This window comes from Python bivittatus, unplaced genomic scaffold (genome assembly GCF_059951505.1).
Source record: "Python bivittatus isolate LINGU-HERP-01145 unplaced genomic scaffold, Pbiv_v1 ctg000340_np1212, whole genome shotgun sequence".
Taxonomy (NCBI): domain Eukaryota; kingdom Metazoa; phylum Chordata; class Lepidosauria; order Squamata; family Pythonidae; genus Python; species Python bivittatus.
The window spans coordinates 17,504,533-17,520,190 of NW_028277056.1; the positions used below are offsets into that span (position 1 = coordinate 17,504,533).

The 15,658-nt window shown below is 37.9% G+C and overlaps 1 protein-coding gene across 1 annotated transcript; it reads right to left on the reverse strand.

Moving 5' to 3' along the window:
* Positions 1 to 6,889: 6,889 nt before the first annotated feature.
* LOC103052151 (vitelline membrane outer layer protein 1-like) lies at positions 6,890 to 12,407 on the reverse strand. The gene is made up of 3 exons (XM_025173728.1): positions 12,237 to 12,407; positions 9,662 to 9,759; positions 6,890 to 7,181 (listed from the first exon to the last, which is right to left on the reverse strand). The coding sequence occupies exons 1-3, from the start codon at positions 12,405 to 12,407 to the stop codon at positions 6,890 to 6,892; spliced, it is 561 nt and encodes a 186-aa protein (XP_025029496.1).
* Between the last annotated feature and the right edge of the window lie 3,251 nt (positions 12,408 to 15,658).

Consider the following 15,658-nt stretch of genomic DNA (forward strand, 5'->3'; position numbering starts at 1 on the left):
CCATAGCAAATTTTCCCACAGCCAGAATGGGAAAGACTTTAAATAAGAACTGATTGTAGGCAGGACAGCAAGCACCTTCTGTTGCCTTCACTGGATGGAGCCAGGAAGTAAAAAAGAAATTGGCTGTGGTTGCTCTCTGAAAACAAGATATCAGGTCTAGTTTTTTGCATTTTGCTTTAGACCACAATACAAGTTGATGCTTTGGTTTATTAAAGATGCTAAACTATACAAACAAGATATGGACAGTCTTTCAGTAGCCATGGGACACTTAACATCTGGCAGTGGGAGGGGGAGGCAAGCCAGATAGTAAGCATGATAATGATGCAAAGTGAGTAGGACTGAGGCCATTATTTGTGGAAGAGGACACTGGGGCATTTTTTAAAAATGTCTACTCTAGATGTTTATTGGTCAGTATATTGTGAGAACCCAGACTATTAGTTTCACTCAGTAAATTGTGCTTGTTGATCACAAAGACAGATTTTATATATTTCTACCCTTGAAACAACAGGCAATCACAGTGCTATTTTTTAATAATTATAGTCAGAAAAGATGGGAATCTCACAAATGATTGGGGGGCCACCAGTTGCTTACTTCTGCCATAAGCCATGGTTTACACACCACAATGGTAGAACACATAGTACTAAGCCAAACAAACCACATGACAGGTTATCACAATGTGCGAATCTAGCCACAAGACTTTTAAGTAGTTTAATAGATTTCTTTCTTTTTACTAAATCCAGACAACAGTAGCTATGTGTGTGGTATTTGGAGGAAGACAAGATTATTAATCATGTGCCCAAGCTAATCACATTGTTGCATGGTCATTCCAAGAACTACTGCATAGATGCAGCAATCTCAACAGTTGTCACTGTGCAGAATGTTTTTGCTAGAAAAGAAGAGATGGGAAATGCCATCTCTTTGGAAAATTTGCACATTTTCAAAACTAAAAACTCCCTCAGCCCTTTAAGCTCTTAGTTTTGAAAATGTACACATTTTTATTTATTTATTTTAATTTTTTTCCCCACCTTTATCATATTTTTATAAATAATGCAAGGCGGCGAACATATCTAATACTCCTTCCTCCTCCTATTTTCCCCACCACAGCAACCCCGTGAGGTGAGTTGGGCTGAGAGAGCGGGACTGGCCCAAAGTCACCCAGCCGCCTTTCATGCCTAAGGCAGGAGTAGAAATCACAGTCTCCTGGGTTCTAGCCTGGGGCCTTAACCACTAGGCATTTATTAAATAAATGTATTTAGTTCTTGGCAATTTATTAAAGATCTACACATAGATTGCCAAATCAGAAATCTGCCCAGGACAGTGAGCAGTATGATGAATTGAATTTATAGTAATGCGCATATTCCTCCTCTGTACCACACTATTGAAACACCTGCAAGGAAAATTAAAAGGGTAAGGGTTATCTATATTCCACTGAAATGGTTCCTAAGTAGACAAAATAATTAATTATGAAAAGATCACTGCAGGGTAGAAAAGAAAGCACTATCTTTTATTATCTGGGAAGAGTCTGGTACATTTTCTCAAGCAATTTTAATTAATGCAGGCAATATGGTACTTCTCCATTGCTCACATGACCTGGAAAGGAAAAAAGGAAGGAAACTTTAACGTATAACCCCAAGACCAATTAGTAAATTATATTCAGTTGGATTATATGGAGAACAACTAACTAATCTGTATATCTCCAAAGCAATGGAAATCCAAAACAAAATTTCTTTATTAAAATACCCTAAAAGAGTGATCCTTGGGCTCCCAGTCCACCAGACCAAGAGCCCTGAATAAAGATTTGCAAAGGATTATACAAAAAGATAAATTATTTTTTAAAAAGATACATGATCAATCTAATTACATTGAAATAGAAAGGAAGAGCCCCTAACTTTACATCAGCAATAAAGTAAGCACCCCAATCCAGGCTTGAGTGCCTTAATCTTGCTGTCACCCTGATCTACATTCCTTCACTATTACAAATATTGTAAAAAGACCCCTTTCACACTACCACTCTTTGCCTGACATTTTACAGCTTTTTATTTGGCTTCTGATCCCTTCCTTAGAGTCACACCAGACTAAATTACAATGCCAAAGGGGAACCTGGGGTTCACTGTTTTCTTGGTTTCTACAGTTACTTTTCTACTGTTAGCACAGAAATATATTTTTCAACAGACAAATCAACTCTTAACTAGCAACACTAAAAAATCTAACTTTACAGATACCTTTTCAACTTTAAATCACCACAGTTGTGATACAAACACAACTGGTTTTTGTGGTAATTGTGTAAATCAACTCTGATGCAATTTGAATTGGAGATTTGAAGAAAGGATTATTTAATCCAGGTTTAAGATTCAAGGAGAAACCAATTCCACTGAAGCTATTTCATGATCTGAATTGAACTCCTTTTGCAGTTTTTCTATTTATCTTATTCATTCTTGCCACCGGAGCCATCCAGTTCAACAATTTGCCTATCTTGAAAAGTACGGTCCCTACACAGGTCTTTTCCTCCCTAAAGAGTTAACCAAGAAATTCTACTGACTCTACATTTACTGTCTTTAAGTTCTGAAATGGATTATTTAGGTGGATCTAAAACAAACACTGAAGCTAACTACTCAAACTGTTTTTTAAACTGAAACTAACTGCTGAAATGATTTCTGAAAATTAACTGCCAGAACTAATTGCTGAACTATATCATGGTGAAAGTAATAATCCCATGGAAACTTACTTTTATCAGTTTCAGTCAATCTGCCGTATTTAATGGAACTAATGACCTGAAGAGACCGTGTCCTAATGTCTTGTTCAAGAACCATTGTATTTGGAGTGCATAGGCTTCTGCAGAAAACAGCCTAGCAATTGTGTTAGTTTAGAAGAGTAGACAATCAACAAAACATTTTGTAAACAAATGAGGAGGGTGCAAAGTAAGTGGGACCAGCGGTATGTGCTGCTAATTTGTTAACAAAGGGATGGGAAGGGTTGAGAAGTATTTTCTTCATGATCCAGAGAACAAAGGCATTCTGCTTCTCTTGGTTTGTTTTTTTCTATTGTTTGTTTGGAAACTAGTTGAGTAAACAAGAGTAGTTAATGCTGTCAAATAACAGTGTGCAAACCAACTTTCTTGGATCTTCCTCAAGCACTTTCTCTTTCTGCAAGCTTTACTTTAGACCAAGCTACAGTCATTGTAGTACCTATCTTAGTTCCTTACTCTTGTAAACATTACCAGATGTTTCCTCAGTTCTCCTCTCTGTATTATCTCCTTGTTCTCCAGGGTCACAATGTCACATTTTATCAAACTATTTTTTTTTAACAATAGTCCCCCAATAATCCCCCCAAATTTGAAAAGGTGCTAAAACCTCTCCAGTATACCCCTGGCAGTACTGTGGGTTGGTCAGAGTTGTTTTTTGTTTTTGTTTTAATTGGAATGATCAGTTTTCTTTCCCTCCCTCCCTCCTTTTTTCTTTCTTTAGGGCCATGGTTTATGTTATACTTTTCATGTGTTTTTGTCCTCAAAATGGCAGGAAGTGACGCCTCTAATTTTCAGTAGTTGTGGGTGGAATTCCCAAAAGTTGCAAAAAGATGGGAAAAACGGTTTCAAAATAAATTCTAAGACTATCAACAAGATCTAGATGATCTGACTTTATTATGCCAGTGCTTTATAATTTGTTTGTGGGCCCGGTTGAAAATGTTGTTCCTGACAGTTAAACATGAACATCTTGAGATCCATGCATTTACATAAAGAACCTAGGATCACATGGCGAGGCATTCTCCAGATGGTCCTAAGTGAATTATGATATATAATGGTGCAATAACCATGAATTGTTAATTATAAGAAACAGCAACAACAGTGTTATATAGGTTGTAAATATGACCCATGTTAATTGAGCAGCCAAAGCAGAATCCTCACTTTTTACAACTGCAACAGCTAAGCAGAGAAAATATTTATGTAACTGTTATAATCAATGTTTTGTCTTTGTGTCAACCATAGAGATGTCAATTGCTTTAGTAGTGCAGGCCTTACCAGTTTTGAGATTATCTCTACTGACATCACCAAAAAAAAACACCTGGATATCTGTATAGCTTTAGTCTACAACTTGACCGCTTCTAGACCAAGGTCTACTAAAAAAGAAAAAGGAAAAAAAAGCACTTTAGGGATCTTCACGATGGTGTTTGTTCATCTTCCAAAGTAGACATTTAAATAGACAATGTCCACTATAGCCAACAACCTAAAGTCAAATAAAGTCACTGTTGGCCATTTTGTCCCCTCTCCCCTTGTAATGTGAGCTCAGACTCAGCATAGAAATGTCATTTTTTTAAAAAAAATATTTATTTGTTTGTTTGTTTAATATTTTGTTTTCTACTCAGATGAATATTGTTATACTTCTGTGTTTGCTTGCTGGTTTGTTTTTATATCCTGCCTGTATACCTGAAGGGTACCTGAACTGCTAATAACAAGCAGTTAAAAGATAGTGAAGAGCCTTTAAACTATTTGTAAATGGATTAATTCCCACTGAAAAGTCCTGCTTGAATGGAAATTCCAGTCTTCTTTCCTGAAAGCACAAAGGTGGCAACTATAAGCAACTCCTAAGGATTCTTTCCATAGCTTAAGACAGTGTTTCTCAACCTTGGCCATTTTAAGATGTGTAGACTTCAACTCCCAGAATTCCACAGCCAGCATGGGGAATTCTGGGAGTTGAAGTCCACACATCTTAAAATGGCCAAGGTTGAGACATGCTGGCTTAGGAGCAACACAGGAGACAGTCCTCTCCTATGTGTTGACAAATGGACCTTGGAAACTTAAGCCATATTTAAGAGTACCAAGGCTACCTAAAATCTTAGAAGGGCTCTGGAGGGCATCTAGTTCAATTTCCTGCCTGGATCACTATAGAATCCCTGACCGATGGCCATCCAACCTCTGTTTTAAATCCTTCAGTAAAAGAGAGTCTACAATCACTCAAGGCAAAGTGTTCCATTACTGTTTCATTTACCATTAGGAAATTCTTCCTGATGTACCAAAAATCTTCTTCTTAATTTAAACTCATTATTTCTTGTATCATCTTCTAGAATGACACCAGCAAGCCATCCCCATCTTTTGCATATCAGCCCTTCAAATATTTGTCCCATAATTTTCTCTTCTGTAGGCTAATCATACTCAGTGACTACAATCATTCCTCATATCTATTTCCTTCCAGTCCTTTAACATTTTAATTGCTTTCTTCTATACATCCAGTTCATCAATGTCCTTCCTAAAATGCAGTGTCCAGAACTCAATGCAATATTCTAGGAGTGGCCAGACCAGCAATGAATAGACTGGGAGTATGACTTCTGATTTTGACACAGCCCAGGACTTTTTAATTCTTTTGCAATTGTATCACTCTGTGGGCTCATTTTCAGCTTCACCAAGGAACTCAAATCATTTTTGCATGTGTTACTCCCAGCATGGTTTCCTCCATCCTATACCATACTTTGATTTTTTTCGACCAAAATGAAGGACTTTCAAGTTTCCCTGTTGAAATTCATCTTGCTGGTTTCTACATATCGTTGCAGTTTGTCAAGTTCTTACTTGAGTCTTGATTGAGTCGTCAAAGATGTTTGCTGTTTGATCATCATATTATCGAAGCTCTCATCCATGTTATTTATGGTGAGCAGTGCTGGACCCAGCAACAAAGCCACTTGCCACTCCTTCTAGCCCAGTGTGGGGCCTTTGACATACACAGGTTGGATGTGATTATCCAACCAGCTTTGTATCCATGCAGCGGTAGCATAATCCATCCCAATTATTCTGGCATGTCACCCGTCCTTCATGATTTCTCAAAAATCACTGAAAGGGGCTCTGAGATTATATCTGCAAGCCCTTTCAAGGCTTATCTATCTATCTATCTATCTATCTATCTATCTATCTATCTATCTATCTATCTATCTATCTATCTATCTACGGCTGCCCATCTCACTTGCATATGACTCTGGGTGGTGTACAGAATTAAAACACAAGCTAATAATCACAAAATTCAACTGTTAAAGCCCATTAAAAACAGTTAAAAACTACAATAACAAAAAGACAGGGGAGAGTACTCTAAACCTATACACAGTGCAACCATTTAATGGACTGCACACTTCCATGGGACCCTCAAGCCCAATGGCACATCCACATTTCTGAGGGCATTTGGGAAGGCCAGCAGGGTTGGGGCCAATCTTACCTTGGGAGGAATGATGTTCCACAGGACGAGTGTCATGGCAGAAAAGGCTCTCTTCCTGGGCCAAACAAGGCCCCTTTACACCCTACTAGTATCAGTTGTTAGACTTAGTCCATTTCAGCTCAGTTACCTTTTGCAGAAAAGACAGATGCAAAGCAGGATCTTTGTCCCCATCACCTGTTACTATCCTGCTATCTTCTGCAAGCATCAGGGCCACCCTTCTTTTTTCTTTTTTTTACTAATGGTATAGTCAAAAATGCCCTTTGTTGTTTTTTTAGCTTTCCTGGACAATCTAAGTATTTTGTGTGCTTTATGCTACCTTGTTGATTATGTCCAACTTCCATTTTTGATATATGTCCCTTTTAAACCAATTCCCATGTCCACATGGACTATCCAGCAAGAATATACCTGTGTAATTTAGCAATAATAATTGTGGAACAATTATTAAAACTACACTGCTGTGAAAATAAATCCTAGATACATAATAAGTTTAAGATATATATTGTTTAACAGTTTCCATTTAGTTATAGTTAAAAACTAAACAATTCATTTTTAAGGTAATTTACCATGCTATTAACAATTGAACTATTAAAAATCACATAAAACTCCTAGTTTAAGATTTAATTGTGTTGAGATTCATGTCAAACAAATCCAGTAGAACACAGAGAGATGCATTTTAGTAGGGCTAAAGAATTTTTTGTTCAAGCACAGCAGAAGAACTTTATATCATTGAGTGATGCATTATCTCCCTGGCTTTCTTCCTCAATCTTTGTCTGGATTCCACATATGAAGCCAACAGGGCAACGTTTGCTCCACGGGCCATAGCTACCCCAGTTATGTGTCTGGCCCGTTAACACAGTCCCATCTTCACAACTGAATTGGATGTTATTAACTGCTATATCATCAAGTAGTCCTTTATGTTCTTCCATGTTCAGAGAGAAGGAAACCAAGTTGCCTTTGGGGCATTTCTGAAATTCTGTCCAATGTCCCCATCTGTTAAAAAAAGGCATTGCTCATTTCAGAGTGAGTTCTGATCAATAATCTATGAATCATCAAGATGCATAAATGGTAAAGGAACATGTGGTTCAGCTCTTCCTAATCTCTAGGGCTTAACAACAAACAACATACTCTTTCAGAAGCTCAACTTCAAAGGTTTGGCTGAAAATATGGAACAAAGCTGCATCCAGTAGTTTCACTCCCAGTATAACCTCAGAATATGTAGGCTTTTCTGGGTATAGCTGCATGTATGAAAGCCAGAGGCCTATATCTGAGGGGGATGGAGAAACCATTGGGCGGGGGGGTGGAGGGCATCTGTGCTTGCTGGCTGACTTTCCATCTTTTCTGAGCAGGCCTGAAAAGAATGTGCTTTTCACTGTTATGACAAGTTTATCTTCTCTTTAATCATGCAGTACTAGGTAACATACTACCACTCTCAGAAGTGATAAACTATTATATGTTGCCAAATACTAAATATAAATGTAAATGAAGCACAAACCAATATAAGGGTATTAATATTTAGAACTAGTGACTAGTTGTTATGTTTTCCATCCCAATCCATTTTGTATTGTGTGTTTTTTCTCATAGTAAGTCCAGAGGCAGAGACTGTCTTATTTTTAATATTTTTACATCTCTCCTAGAATTTTTTTTTCAGCTGAAAACAGAAATGGGGTAGGGAATGCTTTACAGAAATGAATAAGAAATATTCTAAATTAGAGGAAATTATTCTCCAGTTCCTTTAGCACTATATTCATCCACCCAATTCACATGTATTCCATGTGCATTCCAGCACAAAGAAAACCAATTACTAATTTTAGAGGAACACAAAACTCTACAGGTTGATATGTTTATTTGTGTTTTTTTTATTCCAGGTATAATAGTTCCCCCACATTATCACTGTCCAGCCACTGAATAACATGTTGACACATCTGAATGATATTTTATACCTTTCACCTAGGCCTTTAGTTGGAATAGGGTACTGAAACTACTTTCCCCTTCATGGATCACTGCCTTGTCATGGCGAAGCGGCTTGCGTAACTCAGTGAAGCCATGAGCTATACCGTGCAGGGCCACCCAAGAAGGACAGGTCATGACAGAGAGTTCTGACAAAATGTGGTCCACTGGAGAAGGAAATGGCAACCCACTCCAGTATCCTTGCCGAGAAAACCCCATGGACAATGTTAAAAGGCTAAAAGATATGACGCCGGAAGATGAGCCCCTCAGGTTGGAAGGTGTCCAATATGCTACTGGGGAAGAGCGGAGGGCAGTTCCAAGTAGCTCCAGAAAGAGTGAAGTGGCTGGGCCAAAGCCACTGAAACTACTTTGGTAACCATGGGGGATGACCTACAACAATGCCAAGAGAATGACCCCAGCTAAGTCTCTTGGATCTCACTGCAAGTCTAAGCTACTGTTTTGTAGTGATTTCAGTTTTGCCCATTAAGATCCAGATATGTTTGGGATCTGTAGTTTGACACCAAGCCCACAGGGTTCCATCCTATCCTCCATGCTGTTTTACATCTTTGTGAAATCATTTGGGGAGGCTATCTGGAATTGTAGAGTGTAGTGTTAACAGTTCAATGTCTACTGTTGAATATTTCTTAAACCTGATAATGAGCTGGTGAGAGAAAGCAAGCTGTAATGAAATCTAGAAAGACAAAGGTATTGTTGGTATGTAGGAAACTATCCTTTGGACCAAAGTTCAGCCTTTGATCTTCATTGTCACTGGATCCCCAAGTAGCAGCTATTGCAAGGAACAGTTTTATAAAAGTATGCCCAGCACACCAGCTGTGATGTTTTCTGGCCAGTCAGATTTGATGATGATTATCTCTCTCTCAAATAATCTCATACTGACTTTTACAATGTGCTCTATGTGTAGCTACCCTTGAAATGTGTCTAGAGGTTGCATTTTTACTAAATGGAGCAACTAGCCTATAACCTGGTACAAGATAAAGGGATTAGTGTAGGAAGATCTGCACTGATTGCCCTCTTAGTTTCCAGGCATAATACAGAGTGTTACTACTAACTAGTTTTGGCTCTCTAAGGGTCATGACTCAGCAACTTGTCCATCTGTTAAGATCTGCGGGACGCCTGTTTTTTGGCAATAGACATTTATAAATACCTGAACAATTTGACTGTTAACTATTGGTTGTAGGCATTCCTCTCCATTGAACGAAGGCAGGACATAAGCATATGACTTCTGTTGCCAAGTTCAGTTTCAGTTCTGCTTTGATCAGCACATATTCATTGTCTTACAAGACATTACTCAAAGTAATTTCACCAAAATATAGCAGCCGTGAGAACCTACACTTTATAAAATCATCATCGTTAGACTCCAGTAATTCAAAAGCAATCAGAAAGAATTGGAACCAGTATCATTTGTTTTTCAATCAGCAAAGCTGATTTCCCTCTAACCTACTCTCTCTGTCAATCTCCAAGGAACAAAGTCAACATAAGAAATTAAAGCAAATCCAATTCACCGTCCACTCATAGATTCAATGATTGTCCCATCAGTACATCTGAGACGAATACTGTTCAGACCTGTATCATCAGCCCAGATTGTTTGGGGTGGTTGCACCTAATGGAAAATAGGAAATGAGGTCAACGGAAATTTCTTACATACCTGATTCTGATGGCAATACCATAGCCAGGCTACATCAAGAAGGAACCATGTTTTTTCAAATCATATATACATAATTGTGTAGATAACTCTGGATGCAAATGTGAATTTGTACCTACATTAAAAGGAGCATAACTGTCTTGAAACCATATATATCCTGCGCTCCAAAGATTCATGAAAACACACTTTCTGTTTTCTGACCTAGACATTCCACAACCCAGTGGGCCTGTTCATATGCAACTATGCAAGAATTTTCTGCAACTTTAGGAAGCTGAGTCAGAAGGGAAGTAATTTCAACTTAATTCTAAAGAGAACGGCTTCTCACTTCCACCACTCGAATTTCAAGTCCTGAAAATATTTCAGTTATTCTTTGGAGGAATAAGAGCTACCATTTTTTTCCTTCCCAGAATGCTCCTGGAAAGATGCCACATCCTGATATTTTGGCATGCTACAGAGACATACTGAAAGAGAGAAGAATTACATCTGCCATTTAGAAACTATTTAGAAATGCTAAGGTAATTCTTATAAGTAGCTGAGTTGGCAGGACCATTCAAAGATAGAAATAAAACAGAAAAGGAAAGAATTGCTACCAGAAAACTCATTGATAAAAACTTCTCCCTGGACTTTTCACTTTGCCACATTCTTCCCTGAAATTAACTGTGGTTTGACCCAGAAATCACCACCAGCCCATTTCAATTTCTTTCCCATTTCTATCAAAACATTGTTGAGCTGAACAATAGATGAAACTTAATTTGGGGTGCTTTCACCCAAATTGCTACTTTGGTATTTTATTTATTTATTTTTGTGCCTTCGAGTCAGTTTTTGACTCTTGGCAACTGCCTGGACTAGTCCCTGCAGTTTTCTTTTCAAAGTTTCGGAAGTGGTTTGCCATTGCCTCCTTCCTAGGGCTGAGAGAGGGACTGGCCCAAGGTCACCCAGCTGGCTTCATGCCTAAGGCAGGACTAAAACTCATGGTCTTCTGGTTTCTAGTCTGATGCTTTAACCACTCCACCAAACTAGTGCTCTGTTTCTTTAGTTATTGATTGGTTTTCCGTTATTTCCTAATTAAGATTTCTCTCCCTCACCAAAAAGAAAATCATATTCCTCTAACTATAGAATTGGAAACAGGCTGGGGAAAAAAATATTCCATTTGCTGAGAGGGGGATAAGAAACGGAACATCTTATGGTCTAATGTGTCAGCAGGGGCAGTCAAAAAAGTCAAGATGGTGCCACAATGGCACATGTGAAACAAGTCAAAAGGAGATACTTTGATCAAATGGTCACATCCACCATCTTGACTTTTTTGATCCTGCCCATGGACGCTTTTGTCAATGGTAATGGTAATAGTCTTAGTGGTGCCCATTTAGACAGCTGTGTGCCTTACAGCAGGATAACCGCTGTGCATTTTCAGAAGATTACATTTTTAAAAGAAAAATAATAAAATGAGCTTCTGTAACTCTGTACATGCCTAGCCACATACCATAACTATAAAAACCTAAGTAGAAAGAAAAACATTGGTCTGAGCATGCCAATGTTTCATTTGAGCTGTCATATTCTTACTGTTTTAATGTCTGGTTTGAAATAAGTAGTTTAATATTTTATCCTTTTTTTTTTAATTGAAATGTCTGTATGTTGTTCTTTTTTGTATCTAAAGGCCTACAGGAGGAAAAGCAGCGTAAAAATAATGTTTTAATTGTTGATGTTATTCTTATGTTTATTATCAGCCTGTGACATAGAAGCCAAGTCTTTTTGCTTTTACCAAATTACTTGTTGCTCTTTGATGGTCACATAGAGGATTCCAGGACCTTGATGTTTCATTCTAAGTCCAGTGCTAACCACTGCTACATTCAGTACATCAGAGCATTTCATCATTTACTTTTTGTCTGTTCTGACTTACCAGATTCACAAAATAGGGCTTTTCCCTGTATGATATATCTGAAGATCCCATTAATTGTAGGAAGCCATGGAGATGCCCTTGGAGAAGGCATCCAGAAGCCATCAGAACAACAACAACTGCAGAAGAACCATGTGTTAAGCCCGAGGAAGTGAGAAAGTATTAGAAAAAGACTCAGATTGGTCCCCTCTGATCCCAGGAGTATAAGATGGAGGGAAAAGAAAACACAGGTGGGCCTGCAAGATTTTGTTATTATAGCCTATCTCAATAATGCATAGTTCGAGCCTTCTTGTGGAGTCAGTTTCCTGACCTAGTCTACCCTAGGGCTGACATTAATTGAAGGTACTCAAAATTTCAACCTGAGACCTTCTGCTTGCAAACAACATTTCTGTTCTGGCACTGGCACTTTGTTCTCCTCCTCTACCTCCTCCTCCCTTTGTTCCCCACATAACTTTTTTTTTTAAGATGCTATCCTATGGCATTCTGTATTTGGAGAAACTTGCCTATAAACCAAGGCAGCAAGGTGGCAGAAGCAAAATACCTTCAGTTGGAAGCCATTGGCATATCCCATGGGACATAATGCTGCCTTTGCCCAGACACCCCATCGTCCTCCATTTGGTACTTGGAGGGTAGCTTCATATTTTCGGGCTTCTGAATCCAAGAGGCAGTAGGGGAGGATCAAGAAGATCCAAATGCTAATGGTGAGGTCCATGAATCTGTTCTGCAGCAGGAATCTTAAGAAAGAAGAGTATTATTTAAGAATGGTCTCTCCATCCCCCTTTTCCCACTCCTGACATTTTGGTTGAATCTCCTCTACTTTACTGCCCCTGCTTTTCAGATATTGGCACTAGAGGGGCATGCTGTTATTTTTGGTTGATGGAGTGATAATTGAAAGCTTTTCTTATCACAATATGATGTTTCTAAGAAGCTTAGAGTGACTAGAAAACTGAATTGGAATAATTCTAGCATTTTTTTTAAGTACTTTGAAGCAATGGTGGTGGATAGGTCTTCCATTTTTTAAAAGATTGCATTCTTTAGAGATCAATGAAACTCAGAGTAGGTAGAAAATGGGGGTGAGTTCTTTTCAGAATCTAGAACTGACTACACATAGCAAAAATCACATGAGATAGTGACTTGGCTTCTAGTTCATTTGCCCATCATATCTAAATCCTCAGTTTTTCTAGATTACTACTACTATTACTACAATGAGAATGTTAAGAATAAAAACGAAATAGAAGAGAAACTATGGGATGAGAATAAGACGTACAACCCTATACATTCAAAATGTATTTATTTTGAAATATTTATCCCAGATCTCTTACAGGGAATATCTTCAGATGGCATCTTCAAGACCCCTAAATTATATTTTTCAAAATTAAAAATTAGCAAAATCGTGCAATCTTATCTAAAACCTCTGGAGAACAGAGGCATCACAATATTCTGAGGAAGAATACAAATATATTTCATTTCAAACAGTCCTGGCATAGAAAGCTCTGTCTGAATAGCTATCCTTCCCTAAGTAGTGGAGCAATAGGTAGTTTTAATTCTGGATTCAGCACTCATGCAGGGCTTTCCTCTTTAGGTAGCAACATATATTACAGCACCTGCAAAATATAGAAAGCCAGCTTTGTTGCATCTGAGAACCTTTCTGCTTTTCCTGTTAAAGGTAGAGTTATATTTCAAAGTTTTGACTGCTTCCCTTCACTACTACTACCTATTTTGGTGCAACCCTGATGGAAGAATGGAAATGAGAAAGGGGGTATATTTAGATGCAAATGAAAAAAACAAGTAGAAAGCTTCTCTTCCTGCCCTTTATATGAACCCCAAATAGTTACAAAAAGAACAATTCCCTTAGAGTTCCCCCCCCCCCAAAAAAACTGTCCTGAATTCAGGCTGGACAACTGATTAAGCCTGTATAATTCTGTCCAGATTGTGATCCTTGCCCTTCCTGCCTCCCTTATTCTTGTCTTTTGAGCAGACTGCTGACAGTCAAAAAGTGAAGTTCTACTTACTCTTACACAGGACTCAATACAGCTAGAATGAGGGGGAAATTGGGTTGAGCAGTGAAATATGTATGTGGGCAGGGCATTAAAGAAGAACATTACATAGATCAGTATTTATTATGACAGCATCTGCCTGAGGGGGAAGGTCCAAAGGGTGGAATGAAAGTCATGAAATCTATTAAATGGGGACAATATTTAAGAACAGTAAGCCTTTCAATATTAAACTCTTAACTTTCAAAAACCATCCAGAATAATAATACTGTGCTACCTGGAATACCCACATTCCAGTAGACAAAGCAGCCAAATTCACATTCCACTGTCAGTATCAGACAAAAATCTGTATCTTCTGAAATAAGCTTAGATTGACCTCTTACCAGGCAATGAAACCAACTAAATTCATCTGTTACATATGTACTTAGAGTACTGTGATGAAAAAATGATCCAGACTTCCATAGACATCTTATTTTGTTGTATTACCCATTCCAAGCAAAATTCCATATACCCTTAAATACCCTGGAAAATTCAGTTCCTGATCATGCTATTTTTGGAATGAAAAGTACATCTTTATGCATTAAAGCCTTTTAGTCCAAGGCAATTGCTGAACTGGGTTTGCTTGTTTAGCTAGGAAGTGGCATTCTGAGTCAGTGTTGGAGTAAGGAAAAAATGTTTACACATAGTAAGTAGCAGATTCTTGTGGACGTTTTGAATGTTATTTCAACAAACGTTGAGTCTTATATCTCTATTATTATGGATGATGAGTTGCTACCAAAGCAGTTTGAAATTGTATTCCAGAGATTGTCTTTAACTGATTTATTTTACATCCATACCATGATCAAAGACACTTCCAATTCTGGTGGCTTTCTGTGGAGGATGAGAAGAGTAGATAGAGAAAGCCATTAAAGAAAAGGAATGCCTTGAAATTTGAAAAGGCACAATTTATAATATACTATGTTATAATATGAGTTGCTATCCCCAAGACAGTATTTAAGGTGGGCTTCCTGTGGTTCAAGAGTTAGCATGCAAGAATAGTAGCTAGTCTTCTTCAAAATCAGCTAAATTGGCACTCAACACCACATCTAATCGCAATATATTCCACAATATAATGTGTTTTTTTAAAAAAAATCTGCATTTAGTTTCAATAGATTACTTGTGAAAGTGGAAGAAAAGCTTCTGTCTGTACCTATTTTTCGGCCATGCATGATATTATATGCTTTTCTTTTGTTCTCTTGCACCCCTCCTCTTGGTTTAAGATCAAAAGCACTAGATGATGTAGGCTTTCCTTGAATGGGAGCTTCTGTAACTCCCTAGTCATTCTGGTTGCTCTTTTCTGCAGAAAAGAAAAATGTAAGAGGGTAAGGTTAAATGGAAATGAAATGGAAAAGAATAGACTATGACAATTCAATCAAAATCTTAAAACATGTCAAATGAATGGAGTCGCCATTTGCAACAGTAGGGATTTGTATCATTTATCACTTACCTATCACTATCACTTATAGGAGAACAAAAAGCCATTTTGACCGACTGACATTTAAAACTTGACAACAATTTAAGAGCCAGAATGTTTCATAACCAGATCCTTTGTCTTTCAGGACAGTAACCCTGGTCTGCGAATAATCACAAAACCAGCTGGAATATTTCAGTATTTCATGTTCATCCTATAGCCCATTTTCAGGACCATTGACTTAAGTGGAAAAATCTGTTCTTATTGTCTAGTGATTTGTGTGGCAAATTCAATCAAGATGCCATCATTATCCCCATATCTCTCAGGAAGACCAGTAACTTAGCTAATAGCTTAATTGGTGGGTAGACAATAAAGTCTTTATTCCAGACATCAGTTTCTTATACCTTGATGGAACTTGAAAAGACCATTTCCTATGATGGAACCAAAACAAGATGCCTCCAATGGGTAGGCTTTGATGGTATTCTCCTTTTTTCCATATTTGAGACATAATATCTTTTC